This window comes from Trematomus bernacchii, unplaced genomic scaffold, assembly GCF_902827165.1.
Source record: "Trematomus bernacchii unplaced genomic scaffold, fTreBer1.1, whole genome shotgun sequence".
Classification (NCBI taxonomy): domain Eukaryota; kingdom Metazoa; phylum Chordata; class Actinopteri; order Perciformes; family Nototheniidae; genus Trematomus; species Trematomus bernacchii.
In genome coordinates, this window is record NW_022987589.1 from 986,635 (window position 1) to 1,007,200 (window position 20,566).

A 20,566-nucleotide genomic window follows, 5' to 3' on the forward strand; every position below is an offset into this window, starting at 1 on the left:
GTCAACAATCTGTATGAAAAAAGTGGGATTTTATTTGTAAATGTCATAACACACAGTTAATCAGTTTTATCTTCAATAATTGTGTTAACAGTTAACAATATAGTCTTATTGTCATATTTACATTCACGTAAGAAGGAGTTGTGCTGGGGTGCTAATTTCATTTAATTCTGCCTAAGTTGCACTTTCTTCAAATGTTCCAGACAATGTATATATATCAAAATTCTATTATTTCATGCGTTTTATTGACAATGAATGTTGAGTATTTTGTACCATAAATACATATTTTTGAAGAGCATGATTGTGGGTTTTTGCTTCATTAGTTACATGGCTGCAACTTCACTTTATTCCAATGGATGTGCATGAACGAGGTGAAAAAATGAATAGAAAAAACTAATTTTTTAACCTTTCATATTGAAAAGCGTGTGTATACTTACACATGCCCATCATTATCAAAACCAAACATATATTCTTTATGATGTATACAAAGTGTATATATATATACTGTATATTAGGGTGGTCCTTAAAATTGAAAGTGGGAAAGTCTAAGCTCCAACCCCCAGAATTCATTCTATTAGTCAAGAAAACTCTCCTGGTGAATTTTTTCCTCAATCTGACAACATGTACCCCTTCCTCATCAACCTTGAAGTTTAGCCTCAGTTGCAGCTGGTGTGGCAGCCCAGGTCGATGAGGGGGGGGTACATGTTGAGGAAAAAATTCACCAGGAGAGTTTCTTGACTAATAGAATGAATTCTGGGGGTTGGAGCTTAGACTTTCCCACTTTCAATTTTAAGGACCACCCTACTGAGGCTAAACTTCAAGGTTGATGAGGGAGGGGTAAATGTTGTTGGAATTTGAATAAAATTCACCAGGAGAGTTTTCTTGACTATCATAAGAAATTCCAGTGGATGGAGCTTAAAATAAATGAATTCGAAAATGTACATGGCACTAAGGACCACCCTAATGTATATATTGTTTTTTTTTAAGTCTAATTAAATAAATGGGAAAATAATCATAAGATAAGATGGAACTTTATTTAACCCCATGGGGAAATTCAGGCGTTTATAGCAGCAACAGGCTCAGAGTTAAACAAAAAAAAACAGGATTCACACAAGGTAAAAAATAAAGACGAAGTAGAATAAAAAAATTAAAATAATTATACAAAAGTGATAAAAATAAAGTTATAAATAAACAAAAGACACATATTCAATAACATAAACTTCATTGTGGTGTTCTGTATTATATATATTTTTTGTTTTGTTATTGTTTGCATCAGAATTCCTGAATGAAGCACTTCTTCAGTTTGTCCACAAGGAGGCAGAGTCACAGTAACAAACGGTATGAGGCATACATATTTCTACATTTAAGGATTTTACTGTGGATGTTGGTAATTGTGCAATTCGTTTTTAGTTAGATTATCACAGATGACATGATTCAATCTTTGATTAGATATTTCTTGGGTTTAAAAATACATTACTATATCAGTTTTGAAAAATACACAACACAAATAAAATAAAGTAAATAGAAACTTAAAGAAATAATACAACAAATTAAATAAATAAAACATTTATCATTTTAATAAATAATATATACAAAATAAATAAACTTATTTTATATGTATGTATTATAACAATAAAAAATAACTATTATTTTTAAGAATACTTCCTTGTTATGAAACCAAACTTTGCAATTCACAAATAAATACGACTTCTACTCAAGACCAAGACTTTAAGAGGTCGAGACCAAGTCAAGACCAAGACTTTAAGAGGTCGAGACCAAGTCAAGACCAAGTCAAGACCAAGACTTTAAGAGGTCGAGACCAAGTCAAGACCAAGACCAAGATCAAGACTTTAAGAGGTCGACACCAAGTCAACACCAATACTTTAAGCGGTCGAGGTCGAGACCAAGACCAAGACCAAGACCAGACCAAGACTTTAAGAGGTCGAGACCAAGACAAGACCAATACTTTAAGAGGTCTAGACGAAGACCAAGACCAAGTCAAGACCAAGACTTTAAGAGGTCGAAACCAAGACAAGACCAAGACAAGACCAAGACTTTAAGAGGTTGAGATCATGTCAAGACCAAGACTTTAAGAGGTCGACACCAAATCAAGACCAATACTTTAAGCGGTCGAGACCAAGACAAGACCAAGACTTTAAGAGGTCGAAACCAACACAAGACCAAGACCTAATCAAGACCAAGACTTTAAGAGGTCGAGACCAAGACAAGACCAAGACCAAGACAAGACCAAGACTTTAAGAGGTTGAGACCAAGTCAAGACCAAGACTTTAAGAGGTCGAGACCAAGATAAGACCAAGACCAAGTCAAGACCAAGACTTTAAGAGGTCGAGACCAAGACAAGACCAAGACCAAGTCAAGACCAAGACTTTAAGAGGTCAAGACCAAGACAAGACTTTAAGAGGTCGAGACCAAGACAAGACCAAGACCAAGTCAAGACCAAGAGTTTAAGAGGTCGAGACCAAGACAAGACCAAGACTTTAAGAGGTCGAGACCAAGACAAGACCAAGACAAGACCAATACTTTAAGAGGTCGAGACCAAGTCAAGACCAAGACCATGTCAAGACCAAGACTTTAAGAGGTCGAGACCAAGACAAGACCAAGACCAAGTCAAGACCAAGACTTTAAGAGGTCGAGACCAAGACAAGACCAAGACTTTAAGAGGTCGAGACCAAGACAAGACCAAGACAAGACCAAGGGTGTTTCTCAATCGCGAGTAAAGCTGCTGCAGAGCCACTATTTCAAGCATACTACGTCATCGAGTGCCGCCGAAGTACTGTTCCAATCTCCAGTATACTTGGAAATCTACCGAGCCCGGCGTACTCCGTTTGGAGAAATATCGAGGCTGCACATGAGTAGACTCCGCGGTCTTAAAATCCCCACAATGCTTTGCGCACGGACCAATTTCCCCAAATCTGTGGCGGAAGATGTAAGGCGGGGCCTCTCATATGACGCACACCTGCACACTTGCTAGCCTGTTCCACTCTTTGTTTTCCAAATGTCAGGAAGTATTCTTGACTCGCTTCTGAAGCAAGATGCTCGGCAGACATGTGCTACCAAGCAAGCGTACTCGCGATTGAGAAACACCCCAAGACTTTAAGAGGTCAAGACCAAGACTTTAAGAGGTCAAGACCAAGACTTTAAGAGCTCAAGACCAAGACTTTAAGAGGTCTTAACTTCAGACATATTTTATATCATTTGAGCCAACCTTTTTATTGTTGTTTATTTTCTCACATTCTTTATATATTTGTCTTGATTTTTGCAAAACTATTCCTGGTAAACATACGTTACAGAAACCTGATTCTGATTTGTATTCCTGAAACTAAAAATGTGTTTGCTTCTGTAAGTTCCACACTTTGCACAGAGACAGAACATCCAGCCTCTTTTTTTTTTATAGAAATGAATAAATCATATTTTTACTGTATTTTCTTATGTAATAAAAGATTAAATAAATAAAAATGAATTTAAAATAATAAAACTGCACTGCCCTTTCAGTTCAAATCCAGATATATTATATACATTTTTATAGTAGGCTACTCTTATTGTCATTCAAAAAAATCTTCATTAATGTTTCTTGATTTTTTTTTTAAGTACTTCCTTGTTGTGAAATAATATTTTGCAATAAAAATAATTTTGATTCAGATATTTTATTCCTGAAACTATGAATCTTCTGTCTCCTGCTGGGACTATAATATGCAAAGAGACAGAAAGTCCAGCCTTTTTCTTTTATTATATAGAAATACAAATCATTATTCATGTTTCTTGTGTTTAAAAAAAAAATACTTTCCTTGTTATGAAAACCTATTTTGCAGTAAAAAGGGTTCTGATTCTAAATCTGTATTCCTGTTACTGTCTTCTGTCTCCTGCTGGGACTCCAGTATGCAAAGAGACAGAAAGTCCAGCCTTGTTTTTCTCCTCTGTCCAATAAAGAGCTCAGTTCCGCAGCCTGTCAGCGGAGTTACGAACATCTCTGACTTATTCTCAACCAAAAAAACACCTCGACCTCCGCACGAAATGCCTCGGACTCACCGCTGTTTTTGGGGGGATTTACGATGGATTTTTAACGTCTGATCACCGCGGTAAAAGATGCCTGAATGTGAGGTGTCCAGCGCTGGAGAAAGAGTGCCTTTTCTGGAGCTAAACGGGTCCGCAACATAAAACACAAGGCCAGCCTGTAGCATCTAGTTAGCATCTAGTTAGCATCTTGTTAGCTGCTAACGCTGCTAACAGGTGTTCAGGCAGAAAACAACCAAACACAACGTGTAGCTGTTAGTTAGCTGGCAAAACAAGCCCATGACTTAACACTGAACTTAATGTGCCTGTTATTCGCCTTTTTTAAGCAAACGCGAAGTAGCAAGTATAACACTTAGAAACATTGTTGTTAGCCGATAGCTCCTTTTTCAGTTAGCCGCTGTTTACAGTAGCTAGCCTCACTTAGCATCCCAAGCTAACGAGTTAACTTTATAGCTACATGTGCTTGTTTTTATGTTGTAGCTGATTTTTCGCTCTTTAACTGGATTCTACTGCCAATTTCGGTGATTTTCTTCACGTTTGCAAGCGAGGCAGTTGGAGTTTTCCCCACCGTACCTCTGCCCCGGACTGACCCCCCCCCCCCCACAGGACTCTCTATCCGGGGCCGATGCTGACAGTTCAGCCCGGTCGCCAGGAGCCATGCAGCCCCAGCAGATATACGACTTTTCCAGTGACGAGAACAGTCACAAATGGAGAGGCCTCTTCGTGCAAGCTCTGCGGAAGGTAAGACTGTGATTATTACCTATATTAACCTCCAAAAGTCAAACAAACTGCCTTAAATACAGGAGATACACTGGTCCAATGGAGGCACTTACTAACCCAGACGTCAACAGTCAATATCAATAACGACAGCTAAATCATGCTAATGTCACAAGCAGGACATACTTATAGTCTTCTTTTTACATGCAAAGGGAAGCTTTTCTTCTTTAACTTGTATTTGCTAAATCGGCTGGAAATGAATGACATCAAATCAAGACATGACATAAAAACCCAATAGAAGCTTCTGAAGAACACTGTGATTACTACCTCTTTATTAACCTCACTAAGTCACACAAACTGCCTTTAAAAACACACATTCAGTAGATACACTGGTTCAATGGAGGAACTTGTTTCCTTGCTAACCCAGATATCAGCATAAAAAACAATAGCTCAATCATTTTTATATATATATTATTATGTGGAATAGAAGTAAATGCTAATGTCACCAGCAGAACATAGTTATCGTCTACTTTGTACATGCAAAGGGAAGCTTTTGTTCTTAATTACATCATATCATATCAAGACATGACATATAACAAAATACCAGAAGAAGTTGCACAGAGGCACTGGTTTCTTAAGTAACCCAAACCTCAAGAGTCGACATCAAAAACAACAGCTAAGGTTTACAAAGATATTATTATGTGCAGAAGAAAATGCTGATCTCACCAGTATTTGTGTACTTTTTACATGCAAAGGAAAGCTTTTGTTATTTGGCTTGCATTTGCCATTATTGACATCATATAAAATCATGACATGACGTTAAAACACAATAGAAGCTTCATTAAGATGACTACAAGCTGAATGTATGGAGGCACTTACTAACCCAAGCATCTGTCTCAAGCTCAAAAGCTATAACATAAAAACATTTTGTGTGATAGAAGTAAACGCCAATGTCATCAGCAGAAAACACTTTATTGCATACAAAAAACAGATTTTTTTTCTTTGGTTTGCATTTGCACAATCTGCCACTAAAGGGTACATTAATTACAGCATATAACATCCGTATGACATACAACAAGCTACATTGAAATGAGCACCAGCTATGGTGATGATGTCATTGCTAACCCAAACTTCTGTCACAAATGTTAGTGACAGTCAATACTTTATTGACTACTTTTTTGTGTGCAAATAGCAGCGTTTTCTTTGGTTTGTATTTGGAAAAATATGCTCTGAAAAAGGGGAACTTTAAATACACAACACATTTACAGTAAAGCACAAAACAAAACTGAAGTTACAAATGGTTTGGTTTCCTTTCTAACCCACACTGTCAGTATGGGCAATACAGCTAATGCTTTATGTTACTTGCTACTTGTTAGACGCTTTTATCCAAAGCGACTTACATACTCAATACTGTGGACAATCCCCACAGGAGCAATTTGGGGTGAAGTGTCTCAGGGACACAACGACATGCTGACTGCAGTGGGGTTTGAACCTGTGCTCCCCTGATCCGAACACCAACGCAATACCCCACTGCGCCACACACCTCCTGTGTTATGTCACCAAGCAAATACATAATTCTCTATGTTCGTAATGCAAAATGCAGATTTTATTCTTTGGTATGCACTTGCAAAATCTCCTACTAAAAGGGGTGCATTAATAACATCATATCTCATGACATGATTTTAAATACATGTAAGCCAGCTACTGGATGATGAAGGCTGAATCAAGGTTAAATAAATACAAAATCTAAAATGTTGTGTGCTGAGCAAACTGGCTTTAAAAAAAGGCCACGTCCTCACTGATTAAGATATTTTAAAGCAACATGGGCCACATTTCCACTAGGATTAATCCAGCATTAATTAGACGTATTGTAAAGTGTTTCATGTCCTCTCCTCTGCTGTTGTTGTGTTTTTTCTCAATAATCTCTCCCAAGTTCCCATAATGACATTTTTTCTCACAAAAAGGTGTGTGTGTGTGTGTGTGTGTGTGTGTGTGTGTGTGTGTGTGTGTGTGTGTGTGTGTGTGTGTGTGTGTGTGTGTGTGTGTGTGTGTGTGTGTGTGTGTGTGTGTGTGTGTGTGTGTGTGTGTGTGTGTGTGTGTGTGTGTGTGTGTGTGTGTGTGTGTGTGTGTGTGTGTGTGTGTGTGTGTGTGTGTGTGTGTGTGTGTGTGTGTGTGTGTGTGTGTGTGTGTGTGTGTGTGTGTGTGTGTGTGTGTGTGTGTGTGTGTGTGTGTGTGTGTGTGTGTGTGTGTGTGTGTGTGTGTGTGTGTGTGTGTGTGTGTGTGTGTGTGTGTGTGTGTGTGTGTGTGTGTGTGTGTGTGTGTGTGTGTGTGTGTGTGTGTGTGTGTTCCTTTTATTGTAAGTTGCGTGTGTGAGAGATCCTCTTATTGGAAGTTGCCTCCCCTTTTTCTTAAGAAATGCAACTTAATTCTCAAACTGTACAGACAGGAAACATTTTAATTGTAATGTCCGTGCTCAGCAGGACTTAAACGAATCGGTTCCTTTTTGACTGTCCCTCTTTTTTCTTGCATCATCTTGGCTTCTCCCTACCATCACCAGGTTTATTCCCCCCCCCCCAAGTCTTCACCTTCTGCTCGTTGCTAACTGAAAACACAAAGTATTCATAGCTCTTTTTGCTTCACTGTCAGCTTTTTTTCTTGGCATTATGTTATACAGTTTTGACACTAGAAGCTGCACAACGCTCTGCAAGCTGCTTTCTCTTTGACATGGGTCTGTGTGTAAAACCACAAGGTCCTTTCTTATGTTTCCTGGAAACTCAAAAAGAGTCACTCATGGGTTAAGAGCAGGGCTCATGCTGTTGTGGGAAAGCACGGTTGCTGTTTAAAGTACATACAAGACATCTTTTGCAAAGTTTCCATTGTGCTGTGTTTTGAGAATCAGCGTTACAAGCTTGGCACATTAAGATGGTGCAGGAAAAAAATGCTGCTTACCTTTGTGACCTCTTTACAATATATCATCTTTATTTAATTCATCACAATGGCAACTTGTATGATAATAAACCCATAGACATTTCACTGAGGATTTAGTACCGTTATTTTCAGATTGACTTTTGTATGTAGTGTCTCTCCTGTGACATGTCTCCATGCTTTAATGTTCAAAAAGCTCTTTATTTTTCTCATGCTGCCTGTGCTGCAGCACCTCTTTTCACCCTCTGTCTGAAACCAGAGCCCAGTCTGAGGGGATGTGGAGCATTTACATGCACAAAAAAAAAAACACTACAGGAGAGGGAACACCACACATAAGCTGTAACGGAAGTCACTACAGTTTAAACGTCTTGGCATGTGAACATTTAAAAAAAGATGCTGATTTTAAAAACAGTGAATTTGTTTCTGAAATAGATGTGTGAAGACGCAATGCCATAATGCACCGGGGCGTTGTTTTGGTTATTAGGAAGAGAGTATCAGTACAAATCTGCATATTCTGAATTTCCCCTGGGAGATTAATACCGGTTTAAGTTTTTACTATCATTGTTTTTCTTTTGGTGCCTTTTTGTCAGGGTGTCCGCGGGGTCCTAAAAAGTATTACAAGTTGATCAATCAATTTAGCGAAAATGAAGGCTATTAAAAAGTATTAAACGGCATTTTCCAAGGTATTACATTTTGGTTTTGGTTTCCAATAAGTATATAAATTGTCCAAAGAGGTTGTATTCTACAGTCTGCCTGAATGTAATCATTGCGTAGGTGTGTAGTGTGATTCTGTGTAGTTTATTTATGGCATCCCGTTGGATTTCATCTGAACAGGACATCGCACGCTCACTGCTTGATAGCGCGCGAAGGTCCGTTTACGCCCGTTGTTAAACAACATCGTTATGGGGAAATGCAAGTCTGCGTCCAAATGGTTGGAAGATAAGGAGGAAGGACAATCAATACTGTATATAGTCAATGTGAGGTAAAGTGTGTCGCCAAGGTAACCGGTTAGAACTCAAAGTGGCGATGAGTTCTTAAAATGTATGGAAAGGGTCTTAAAAAAGGTCTTAAAAGGTTTTACATTTGACTTCAGGATTCCTGCATATACCCTGATTGTGTTCATTTCAGTAATTGGTTGTATTGGAGTGGTGTACTGAAAGCACCAACAAGGAGTACACACTAATATCTGTTTATTTACAAAAGCAATGTATTTTTGCAATAAAAGGGCCTGGACATTGTTGATGTTTCTCCATTTGTAACAAAATGTCCTTTTTTCTCTGTTTACTCACAACTTGAGTCAGTCTGAAAACTTAATTTAAGACTGCATGTGTTATTCTTTTATAATACACAAAGCCACCACAGTTTGAACTTCTCAGCATGTGGACTTGTTTAAAAAAAAAAAAAAAAAAAAAAAACTCTGATAAAAATAGCGACGGAGTTCCTGAAATAGATGTAGAAGTACGTGCACATCAAGTGTACGTGCACATCAAGTGTATTTCAGAGTATGAAAGATGCACGACTGTTCTCCAAAATACATGAGCTCGGTTAACTACTCCCTTTGTCTTTGAAAGAGCAGCTAATGAAGCGTCTGCTGTTAACTCTTGCTCTGAGATCAGTTATTGGCACACAATCTGCCCTTCCTTCCCCTTTTTATAGTGTTTTTATAAAATGCAAAGTAACGTACGACACACAAAGGGAGGCGCGCTCTTGTATTAACTAAGAGCGCCATCAATTTTATTCTCTTTGTTTTATTGTATTGACGTCAGACTTTTTTTTTTCTTCTGACGTCATATTTAGCTTTTTATCAACATTTAAGTTTACAAAACTGTGTAAAGCCTTTTTTGGGGGGATTGGGTTTTTCTCAGTGAGTTAATACAAAAAAAAAATACTAATATTTGTATTAAGAAGTTAAAATATGCAATAGAAAGATAAAATCAAAAATGTAACTTAAAGGTCCCATGTCATGCTTTTCTGGTTATTACCCGTCCCCTTGTGTGTTATGTAGCTTCTGCATGTAAACGGTCTGCAGAGTCACAAACCCTCAAAGTACACCCTGTAGCGAGTAAAACTCTAACACAGAAAAGACCTGTCTATGCTGCCCCAGAACGCCTCGTTGGAGATTTCTCTTTTTCCATTGTTTACTTCTTGGGTATAGTGACGTATTTCGGGTATAGTTACGTCCGCAGAGCCGTTACGTTTGGACCAATCCGCGGACTTCCTCACACACACACACTCGGCGGGACGTTGCGAGGCTCGCTGCTGCGAGGAGCGGGACACTGTGAGCTGGCTCACTGGTGTGGGGTCGGCGAGACAGCGAGACACCGCGGAACTCAGCCTGGGCACAAACTCCCAGCCAGGCTGCGGGTGTGTGTGTGTGTGTGTGTGTGTGTTTCGCGCTGGGTTTCGCTGTGTCTCGCAGACGGCCTCTGGGCTCACAGGGAGGGGGGGGGGCAGGAGCTCCAACAAGCCGTTTAGGGCAGAGAGTGAATACACATACTATACAGAGATGCTGTATGAGAAACCAATGTGAGTTTGGATTAAATGTAATACAATATATAAAGACGATAAATATTTGAAATTGTGCATATTGCAATAAACAGAGTTGTGTATTACTTAAACGATTTTTGCTCAGAATATAAAGTGTAAACAATAGGTTTATTTATGAAGCAGCATAGTGTTTTTAAATGACACACGTTTTCCTCTTCCTCCTGCTGCTCGTCACTGAGTGGATGAACGAGGTGAAACTGAGAGCAGGTGTTGCTGCTCTGACTGTCTGAACATGTTGCTCAGCGCCGGAGGGCAAGCCGGCCTCTCGCTGACGCAGGAGACGTTTGTTTTGGTTTTCACAGACTCTGACTCGCTGTCCCTCACAGCTGTCCACCGAGGGAGGGGGGGGGGGGCTCCCTGGACTCCCTCCCTCCCGAGAATGATTTTAGATATATGTTGAGAGGTGAGATTAAAGAATAGTCACAGGCCATAAGACTGTTAAACACCTGAATTAGAATATCCATAACATTCACCTGTTTGCAACTTACACGTTCATTATCACTTGACTCTTAAGGCACTACTTCTATTCTATTTGATTGTATTTACTTGCATTATTTTATCTGTTTTATTGTGTTGCTCTGTTAGAGGAGCCTGTGACCTAAGATTGTCATCGACATAACTACACTGTAGCTATGTATGAATGACAATAGAGTGGCGAAGTCCCTCCCACTTACTTCCGGGGTATGGGACCTTATTTCGGAAAAATTATGCATTGAAGTCAATGGGGAGAGAAAACGTATCTTTCGATCCCGTTTGAATTGTGCCATGAATTACACATATGATGTTTGTCAATCTTAAAAAATCATTTCCATGTCAAAAAAGTCACAGTTTGTCGTAAAACTGTTGAAATATAAGACTATGAAAAATACGCAACTAGAAAGACTACAAATCCCAGAGTCGCGTAAGTGATGTCACAATTGAGACACTACGATACACGTATAATACCGTATATATACGATCAGCGCCATATAGATAGAATCTATCTATATGGCGCTGGCTAAGATAAGATAACTTTCACAAGATGCCTGTGTGCTTAGTACCAGGTTGTTATTATACCAGCAATGGGTCTTGCTCGTTCTTTCGCTTCCCGTCTGATGAAAGAGGAGTGTGTGGATCAAGTTAGCTACCTAGCTAGTAGCTAGCACGTTAGTTAGCATTACAGCCTTGTCATTTTTATTAGCCTTAACATGAAGTAACATTAAGTAACCCACAATGTTAAACAGTAAGAGTAGTAGTCATATTTCGTGAACCCTTTGAATAGTACTGTCACCGGTGTGATCATTCTATAATACACCATTTAAGCCCGGGGGAGAAATGCTAACGCTAACGTTAGCATCGGCGATCTTCTCTACTTCATGCTATCTGCACAAATGGTTGACATTAAACATTAAAACGACCAGGCAGTTCAGAGAGAATCAAAGGAAGGCAGGCAGGCAGCTTTGCATGACATTCTTCAGGACGTGTTTCATTGTGGTGATAGTGAGGGTAGTCAATCGTTGTGTTGACAAGACAGTAGTGACGGCCATCTTGGTGACGTCACGTGTGTTGTTGACCAGAGATGTAGTTCATTGAGCGTTTCACACAAACAAATGTGTTACTTCACAGTTTTACGACACATTTTTTTTTTTTTGACTTGCAAAATTATCTTTTAAATTGACAAACATCATATGTGTAATTCGTGGCACAATTCAAACGGGATCGAAAGATAATCTTTCTCTCTCCATTGACTTCAATACATACTTTTTCTGAAATAAGGTCCCATGGAGGTCCACCGGAAAGGGAGGGACTTCGCCACTCTATAAAAGCCTTGAATCTTGAAAGGTACACAGGAAGTGACTTTAATCACAGGAGCTGAGAGGAGAAGTAAATCGACAGCGGCAAATATTGTCCTTTTCTTTTCTTCTGAAAGCATCAAAATTCAACTCGACAATATCGATAGTGATTTTCTTTTCTTTAGCTTGTCCAGCCCTTATTTCATTTAAACTATTTATGTCATTATTACCAAAAACCCCTTCTATATTCTGACATATTTTGTTATTAAAATATGATATGATTGAAGATTTTAGCCATTTTTCTCAGAAATAACGTGTACTACTGAAGTTTTCCTTAAAAATCGGTAGTTCAGTAATTCTAAAAATGACATATATTTATTTCAGCGATATATTTGGAATAATAGTAATACATCCAGAGAGTTCAAAAGAGCATGTTTTTATCCAACAAAATGTTCTGTAACACTTTAATCTATATATGTGGGTGTTGAGCCTTTTTTTAAAACACAATTACTGTGTAGAAAAACATTTTACTCGCATCTCCTGGTCGAACTGTGTGTTTCGGACAGGATGTTCCAACAGGTTGCACTTCCTGTGCACCAGCCCCGGGCTCATTAACACACACACACACACACGCGCACCACTCTCTACACACAATATCAAATCAAGTGTGTGACATAAGTCTGTCCTCAGACAGAGGAGGAGGGGGGCAGCGGGGGTGGTCACTGGGTCGGGTCAGACCAGGGTCACGGAGAGAGGCCACACACACACACACACACACACACACTGCTGACGGGACAACACTCAGGCTGTGTGTTTGTGATGAGAGGAGCTTAATGTTAGTGTGTGTGAACTTGTTTTCCCTTGTTGTGTACATGAAGGTTTGTCTTTCTTCTACAGTTTGTGTGTGCGAAGGATTTCAGTCTAGTGTATATATCTGCACCGTGTGTTAATACTGTGTGTGTGTGTTTTTACCAATACTGTGCACTTGTTTTTCATGTGTGTGTGTGTCTATAGGATTACCTCTGTCTCTTTGTTTTAGTATGTTTGTTGCACCATGTATCTTGTGTGAGTGTGTGTTTCTTTCTGTGTGTGTCAGTGTCTCTCGCTCTCTTACTTTATGTGTGTGTGTGTTCATTCATTTGTATATCCTTGTTGTGAAAATGTGTGTTTGTTTTTCATTCTACGTAATCTCTACGGTTCTGTGTGTCCCAAGGATTACTTCTGCCTCTTTGTCTTAGAGTGTGTGTCGTATGTCTGCACCATGCATCATTTGTGCAGTGTGAGTTGTTGTGTGTTTGGACGTGTGTGTGTGTGTGTGTGTGTGTGTGTGTGTGTGTGTATGTGTGTATGTGTGTGTTGTCTCAGCGTTGATCTCTGGCCTGCGGTTCCCCAGACAGTCTGGTTGTAATGGCAGATGATGTCATGGTATGAATCACAAACAGTGACACATGCTCGGGTTTAATAACAAGCCCCACACACAGACCTGCAACCTGAGCCTGATGCAGCTCCATGAATACAGCCAGGAAAATAATCAATTGAATTAGAAATGTTAACCCTGTATTAACACCGCCTGGCCTCTATTATTGTGTGTGTGTGTGTGTGTGTTGTGGTGTGTGTGTGTGTGTGTGGTGTGTGTGTGTGTGTGTGTGTGTGTGTGTGTGTGTGTGTGTGTGTGTGTGTGTGTGTGTGTGTGTGTGTGATGTGTGTGTGTGTGTGTGTGTGTGTGTGTGTGTGTGTGTGTGTGTGTGTGTGTGTGTGTGTGTGTGTGTGTGTGTGTGTGTGTGTGTGTGTGTGTGTGTGTGTGTTGTGTGTGTGTGTGTGTGTGTGTGGTGTGTGTGTGTGTGTGTGTGTGTGTGTGTGTGTGTGTGTGTGTGTGTGTGTGTGTGTGTGTGTGTGTGTGTGTGTGTGTGTGTGTGTGTGTGTGTGTGTGTGTGTGTGTGTGTGTGTGTGTGTGTGTGTGTGTGTGTGTGTGTGTGAAGGGTCCTCTGTATAAGGCTGCATCTAATGATAGTTTTCAGTAGCGATGGTCAAAAAAAATGTACATCCCATATAACGATATGTTATAGTATACTACTGTATGCCCTCTTACCAAAATGCTGATTTCCCCCGTAAAATGTTAAAGCGATGCCGGAAAACAATATTTCTGTTAGTGGAAAACTGTGTAACAACTACAAAAATTTGAAAATCGTGTCAAATTGAGCGCCAGACGACATAGACAGCTTTGTTTACGGAGCTCTGACGTCGCGTTGTTGTTTGCGTCCGCGGCCCCATCTTGTATTCTCATCATCGTCATGTTCTCGTGAGAATTGATATATCTTCTATACATGATCAGCGCCACAGTATTCCCCTCATACTGTATTTTATTATTACCACTGTTTTAATGTCACACTTAAGAAAGGAATGTAAATATTTTTTAATCTGCACTTCCTGTTTCAGAATAAAAGACCGTTAGCATTTCCTGTAGACAGAATCTTGCATTTGTAAACACAATGCTTTTATTCAGAAATAAGTCAGAAGGACATTGCCTTTTAAATAGCTCCATAAATGAATAGAGGGCATTTTGAAAAACATATTTCTGTAACCTTTCACTTATACTTTGAGTTTCTACAGAATCTGGACTATTTTTTTGTGTGCATATATCAGCTCCTTGCTGCATGTTTTTGGCGTCAAATAATCTGTGTCAGTTTCCAGGATTAATATTAGTGATGAAGTTGCAATTTCGAGGGTAATTTAATCTTATTTTTGAGGTGAAATGTCTGTGGGTTTGGAGATTTATACTAATGCTGCGTCTACTTTTTCCACTTAAGAATTTTCCCCTAAACTTTGAGTTTAGCTGCTCAGTCTGCCTCATTGTCCTCCGTCAGATCTCATTATTTCAGCGTGTTATGTTTAAGATACTGTATGCTTATACAGTGTCAAACTAATGCACTTATATTCATGTAAAATGTGCTTTTAAAAAGTGTCTGCAGGCGCCCTCATGTGATGGTGCCATATGTTTAAAGAAAGGGTTTATAAAAATGGCATTATAATATTCATGGTTTTTTCTCGAAAAATATAGTAAGGTGGCAATACTGTGGCGCTGATCTTGGATATAAGATATATAAATTCTCACCAGAACATGACGCCCGTCTGACGGCAAGAAAGCTTTGTGTCTTGTCGTCAGACTCAGGGTGTTTCTCAATGTCGAGGACGCTTCCTTGGTAGGACATGTCTTCCGAGTCAGGTCCTTCAGAAGCGAGGCAAGAATCCTTCCTAGCCTCGGAAAACAAAGAATGGTCGGAACAGGCTAGCAGGTGTGCAGGTGTGCGCCATATGCGAGGCCCCGCCTTACATTTTCCGCCAAAGATTTTGGAAATGTTTCCGTGCGCAAAGCATTGTGGGGATTTTAAGACCGCGGAGTCTACACATATGCAGCCTCGAAATTTCCCGCAACGAACGACGCCGGCCTCGGTAGGATTCCAAGGACCCTGGACATTGGAACAGTCCTTCGGCGGGACTCGATGACGTAGCATCCTTGAAATAGTGGCTCTGGAGGAGCCTTCCTCCACATTGAGAAACACCCTCGATCTACATTCACTATAAACACTCTTCCTAATGTCAAATTCTCACATTTTAAGAAGCTTCGACTAAGTTACAATATCAACATAATAATTAGCCAATCCATTAATTAGATTATTAAACTCCCTATTTTAGAGGTGGAAACTGCTTTTTCTGGCATTTTTCTCGAGTAATTACATGAAATAGTTGCAGATTATTGTTCTCTCTTTGCAGCAAAAGTTTAATAATCCTACAGGAAATCTCTGTAATTTTAGTCTGGGATTTATTACATTCATGGATCAGTTTTGTGCTCAGTGTGTGGTCTTCTTTCTGCACTTCAGCTAGAATTGGATCTACTGTAAGACGCTGAGGTTAAAACACCATCATTTTCCTGGTAGTTTCTGTGTGTGTGTGTTTGTGTGTGTGTGTTTGTCTGTGTGTGAGAATCATGGTTTCTCTGCTGGCTCTGCTCCATTCTGTAGTACGAGCTGCTGCTGCACACACACACACACACACACACACACACACACACACAGGTTGGGACTTCCTGTACGCCAGCCTTCCCCTCCTTAATGGAGCCGACCCATGAAACTGAACACCTTTATGGCACAGGAGGATGCACATATGATGGAAGGAGTATGACTTGAAGCAAATGGAAGACATAATGATGCTTTTTCTTTTTTGGTTGTGTTTATACCTTATGTCAAAACATAGCTTTTTATTCTTAATAAAGTTCATCGGGTAACGGACTAAGATTTTTTTTTATTATTCATACCACAAAGTCGATGATATAATATAATGATATTGGTTTTTAGAAAAAGTTACCCGAAAAACAACATAAATATGTCTAACAAAAAGCAAAAAAAGACCTGGAAAACGCCGTAAAAATGACAAAGAAAAAGTCCCAAAAAATACCATAAAACGCCCCCAAAAAGAAAAGTATGAAACATACCATAAAAAGGCAAAAAAAAAATCAAAACTAGTATGAAACAAAAACCCTAACACAACTTTAATATGACAAAAAAAAATGCGAAAAACGCCTAATAAAAGTGGGAGAAATACCCAAAAGAGGCCTGAAAGAGGACGTCTTCTGCATGTTTTAATGTTATTATAGTTTTCTTAAAATAGTTCTCTCTGTTTTTTAATTTTTGTTTGACTTTTATGTATGCACCATGACATCAAGTCAAATTCGTCGTACGTGTCATCCTACCTGGTGATAAACCCGTTTCTGATTCTGACGTATTAAACCATCCATGCTCTCAGTGGAGGGACTCCTGTTCAGATGACCTTCAGATTAGTGTATTGTTGTGACGTTGCTGACGCTAGTCGCCACATTGTGTGTGTGTGTGTGTGTGTGTGTGTTGGGGAAACCCCCGTAGTTTCAGCCCGTGACTCACCCCTCCTGCTCTCCTGTGGAATTTGGTCAAGTGCCTATTTGTGTAAGAGAGGATATATCTTATAATCCACTTCTGCTTTGAAATGTATTTTTTCCAAGTGGCAGAGTTTATTCTTGTGGCTTATTTATACCCGTCAGGTCTTGTGAGTGTGCATGGAAATAGAAAATGACGTGCAGAGACGCCAGGACTTTTTGTTTAAAAAAAAATAGGAGTTAATGACCTTTTATATTGAGCAGATGAAGCTGACACACAGAGAGGGTTATTCCTGTGGAGTCAGAGCAGAGGAATGCATGGCGCTCGCTCGCTGCTGACCTTTTTACTCTCCTCTCACATTCCTCAACACGGGGGCAACGTTTTGTCATCATAAAGCGCCACTTTGCTTTATTCCAGGGTAATTCCATCACAGGTCTGAAGAGAGTCCAAAGTGCCGTATTCAGTTCACTTTTATATTAATAATAAAGCAGATTTTTGAATTTCTTTAGAATCTGGAAAAGGGACATTTTTCCTATTTTTGTTTGAAAATTGACCAAAAATAATTATTCAATAAATAAAATAATGTGCGATAAACAGATCAAATGTGTATATATATGATTATCAATATATTTTTAATACTAACACCAGTGTATATGCTGTTATATCCATGTGTATATATTACTGTAAATAATGTTTTTTATATGTTTAATATTGCAGTACGAGTCGAAGTTCATTCATTTAACTTCTGATAAATATTTGTGTTTAATTTTCTCTTTGACATTTTACTTTTTATCATTATATGAATTCTTATTTTATCTTTTTATTGCATATTTTCACTTTAACTTCTAACATTTATGTAGATATTGGTATTTTTTTAAATGTATTTATCTTGATTATTTGCTTCTAAGATGGAGCAACTGTATTACATTTCCCCCGGGGTAAATAAAGTATTCTGATTAAGTAAAAATACAATCAAATAAAATAACAATATGTATAAATTCATCATGTGGTTTTAAGGGAACTAACCAGTTAACCCCCCGCTCTCTCATTTTGCACAAATAATCGATATTTTGGTGGAAAATGTAAATATTGACTAGTGCACTATTCAAATAGCAGGAAGCACAATATTTGTTAAAGGCTAAATATGTTATAAAATCTAAATGTTAATGAAGTAATGTGGCACTGCAGAGATACCCCGGCCTGCAAACGATATTCTACTAGGGATGGGTACCGAGCCCCGGTATTAAAGGGGCCCCGGGGCTGAATTATTAAAGACCGTGGTACCGTTAAGCTCCGACGTTATCGGTCCTGGAGACATGTAAAAAATATGTCATGTGTATTATTGCTACATAAACATTATATTGCAGTTTTAGTGTCGCCGACTCCGTTTCTAATATGCAAAAAGACTACAAAATGCGTCTATGATGGATTTTCGATCCCCCGTCTGTGTGTGAGGGGGCGGGGCCGTTTACACACACACGGCTGCTGCATGCAACACACACACACACACACACACACACACACACACGGAGGAGATGGCGGAGAGAACGCGCTCCGAGGTGTGGTTAAACTTTACCCGTCTCGATGTGGACAATGCTCGTTACCTAAAGTGCAATAAGTGTTTAGCATGTGAGGGCGGTAACACGAGCAATTTGTCTAAACATTTAGCAAAAGTGCACCACCTTCTGACGGAGAAATGCACCGGGTTCGACTGTCTTTCTAGAAGCTCTGTAGCCCCATCCACGAGGAATGTTTCCACGTCGGGTACTATGTATGCTTTTTTTTCAAAAGAACCGATAAGAATACCGTTAAAGGACCGGATCGATAAGCGGTATCGATAAAAGTAACGATACCCATCCCTATATTCTACAGACCTAAAAATATATGTTTGGTACAGATACTCTTTAAAAAAATGATCATTTCAATGTGTTTTTTAATGACAACTGCATTGATCAGTGAACAAAAAAGTCACTTTCTTCCAAACTGTGCAGCCCTAATCAAAATGCCCCTCTTCACTTTATACCAGAGTAATTCCATCACTCGCATGTGAACAGGTTTCTCTCTGGGTTTCTCCCACATAGTATGTTTTCCTCCCCTCTAAGTCTGCTTTGGGTGCTATAATAGTTTCTCAACGGACAACATTCCTGGGAGAGGGCACGGCCCAATGACGACAACTTTTGGGAGGTTTTTTTGGGTGGGGGTGGGGGGTGGGGGGGGCGTTTCTCTCTCACTCCTGTCAGGCTGGCTCCTCCCTCAGGAGTCCCTCTACTGGGAGCCTGGATGACTTCATGCATCTCCAATAGAAACCTTTTTAAAAGCTCGTTTGTTTACCTTTTTATGGAGAATATATTTGCTCAGAGATACATGGTTTAGCAGAGTCTTGAAGCTCACTTTGAGGCTGGAGATGCGGATGGTTCTTATGAACTTTGGACTAAAATGAAAATACGTGTAGGCTTCATGTCCCTGCGTTTTCAGACATGTTTCGCATACTTGTGTTGACATCTTGCTGACATTTTTCAGGTGTTTTTGGAGTATCTTTAGGCGGTTTTTCAACATTTTTCAGACTTTTCTTTAAAGCGTTTTGGTGGTATTTTTTCCAGTCCTTTTTAAAAACATATAAGGGGCATCTTCTCATTATTTTACAGCTATTTGAGGTTAAACTAATTTCCCCTTCTTTATGTACTGTTGACTAGTTTAAAAACATTGACATTTTTTGTCAAATCAAGAGACAACTTTTCATGTATATATATCGACCTTTTCATAATTTGAAATTCAATAAAAATACAATCAACTAAATAAATAGTAGCTTAAGCTTATATTTGTCCAAATTGAGAGCCATTTCGACCCAAATAAATCTAAATCATACATTAAAACACGTAGTGCTAATACCTTCAAGAACCAGAATAATAAAATATCTTCCAAGACTCAATCACGCTCCATAAAGCAATATAAGTTAAAGTGGACCTATCATGCTATATTTGAATAATATAGTGTAGGACCATACCTATATAAGGCATATTTATACTTTTTTTTTTTCAAAATACCAAACAGATCATGCATTTTAGCCATGTCTCATTTTGCTCAATTTGACATTTTTTAGCTCTGTTTTAGCAAGGGCTGATTCTGTGAGAACAGCACCATCTACTGGCCTGGCATATGTACTACAACGTCTCCAGCGCTTTCGAACGGCAATGGCCGTGGCTGTCTCCTCCTGATTGGTGGAGTTGGCCCAATAGCCGTAGCGCCACTGTCCTGACGTCAGGACAGTGTTCAAATCTGGATCAGTTTTTATCAGATCCGTTGCAGCCCCTTTTTTAGAGATTTGGGTATGGAGGAAAATAGAGAGGGTTGTGTTTTCTGACACTTGGTGAGTTCCCTGGAACACCGGGGACACATATTCATGTATAAAAGACGTACAAAACTGCATTTTGCATGATAGGTCCCCTTTAACACTTAAGAAAATGTACCTGGTTGAGTTGCACCGCTGTCATCTCATCTTTTTTAATCTCTTGTGTCTCACCCTCAGGTGCAGAAGCAGGTGCACCCGAACCTCACGGCGAAGGAGGACGCGCTGCAGCACATCGAGGAGCTGATCCTGCAGCTGCTCAGCATGCTGTGTGTCGCGCAGCCGCGCTCCGTGCAGGACGTGGAGGTGACGCATCGCAAATA

General features: G+C 39.4%; 1 protein-coding gene across 1 annotated transcript in view; it reads left to right on the top strand.

The window, feature by feature from the left end:
* Nucleotides 1-3,972: 3,972 nt before the first annotated feature.
* The window catches only part of sos2 (son of sevenless homolog 2 (Drosophila)), a 63,462-nt gene continuing 46,868 nt past the window's right edge, over nucleotides 3,973-20,566 (top strand). The window contains 2 exon segments of the mRNA XM_034129006.1: nucleotides 3,973-4,770; nucleotides 20,424-20,549. Coding sequence (XP_033984897.1) covers nucleotides 4,687-4,770; nucleotides 20,424-20,549 — 210 coding nt within the window. The 5' untranslated portion in view covers nucleotides 3,973-4,686.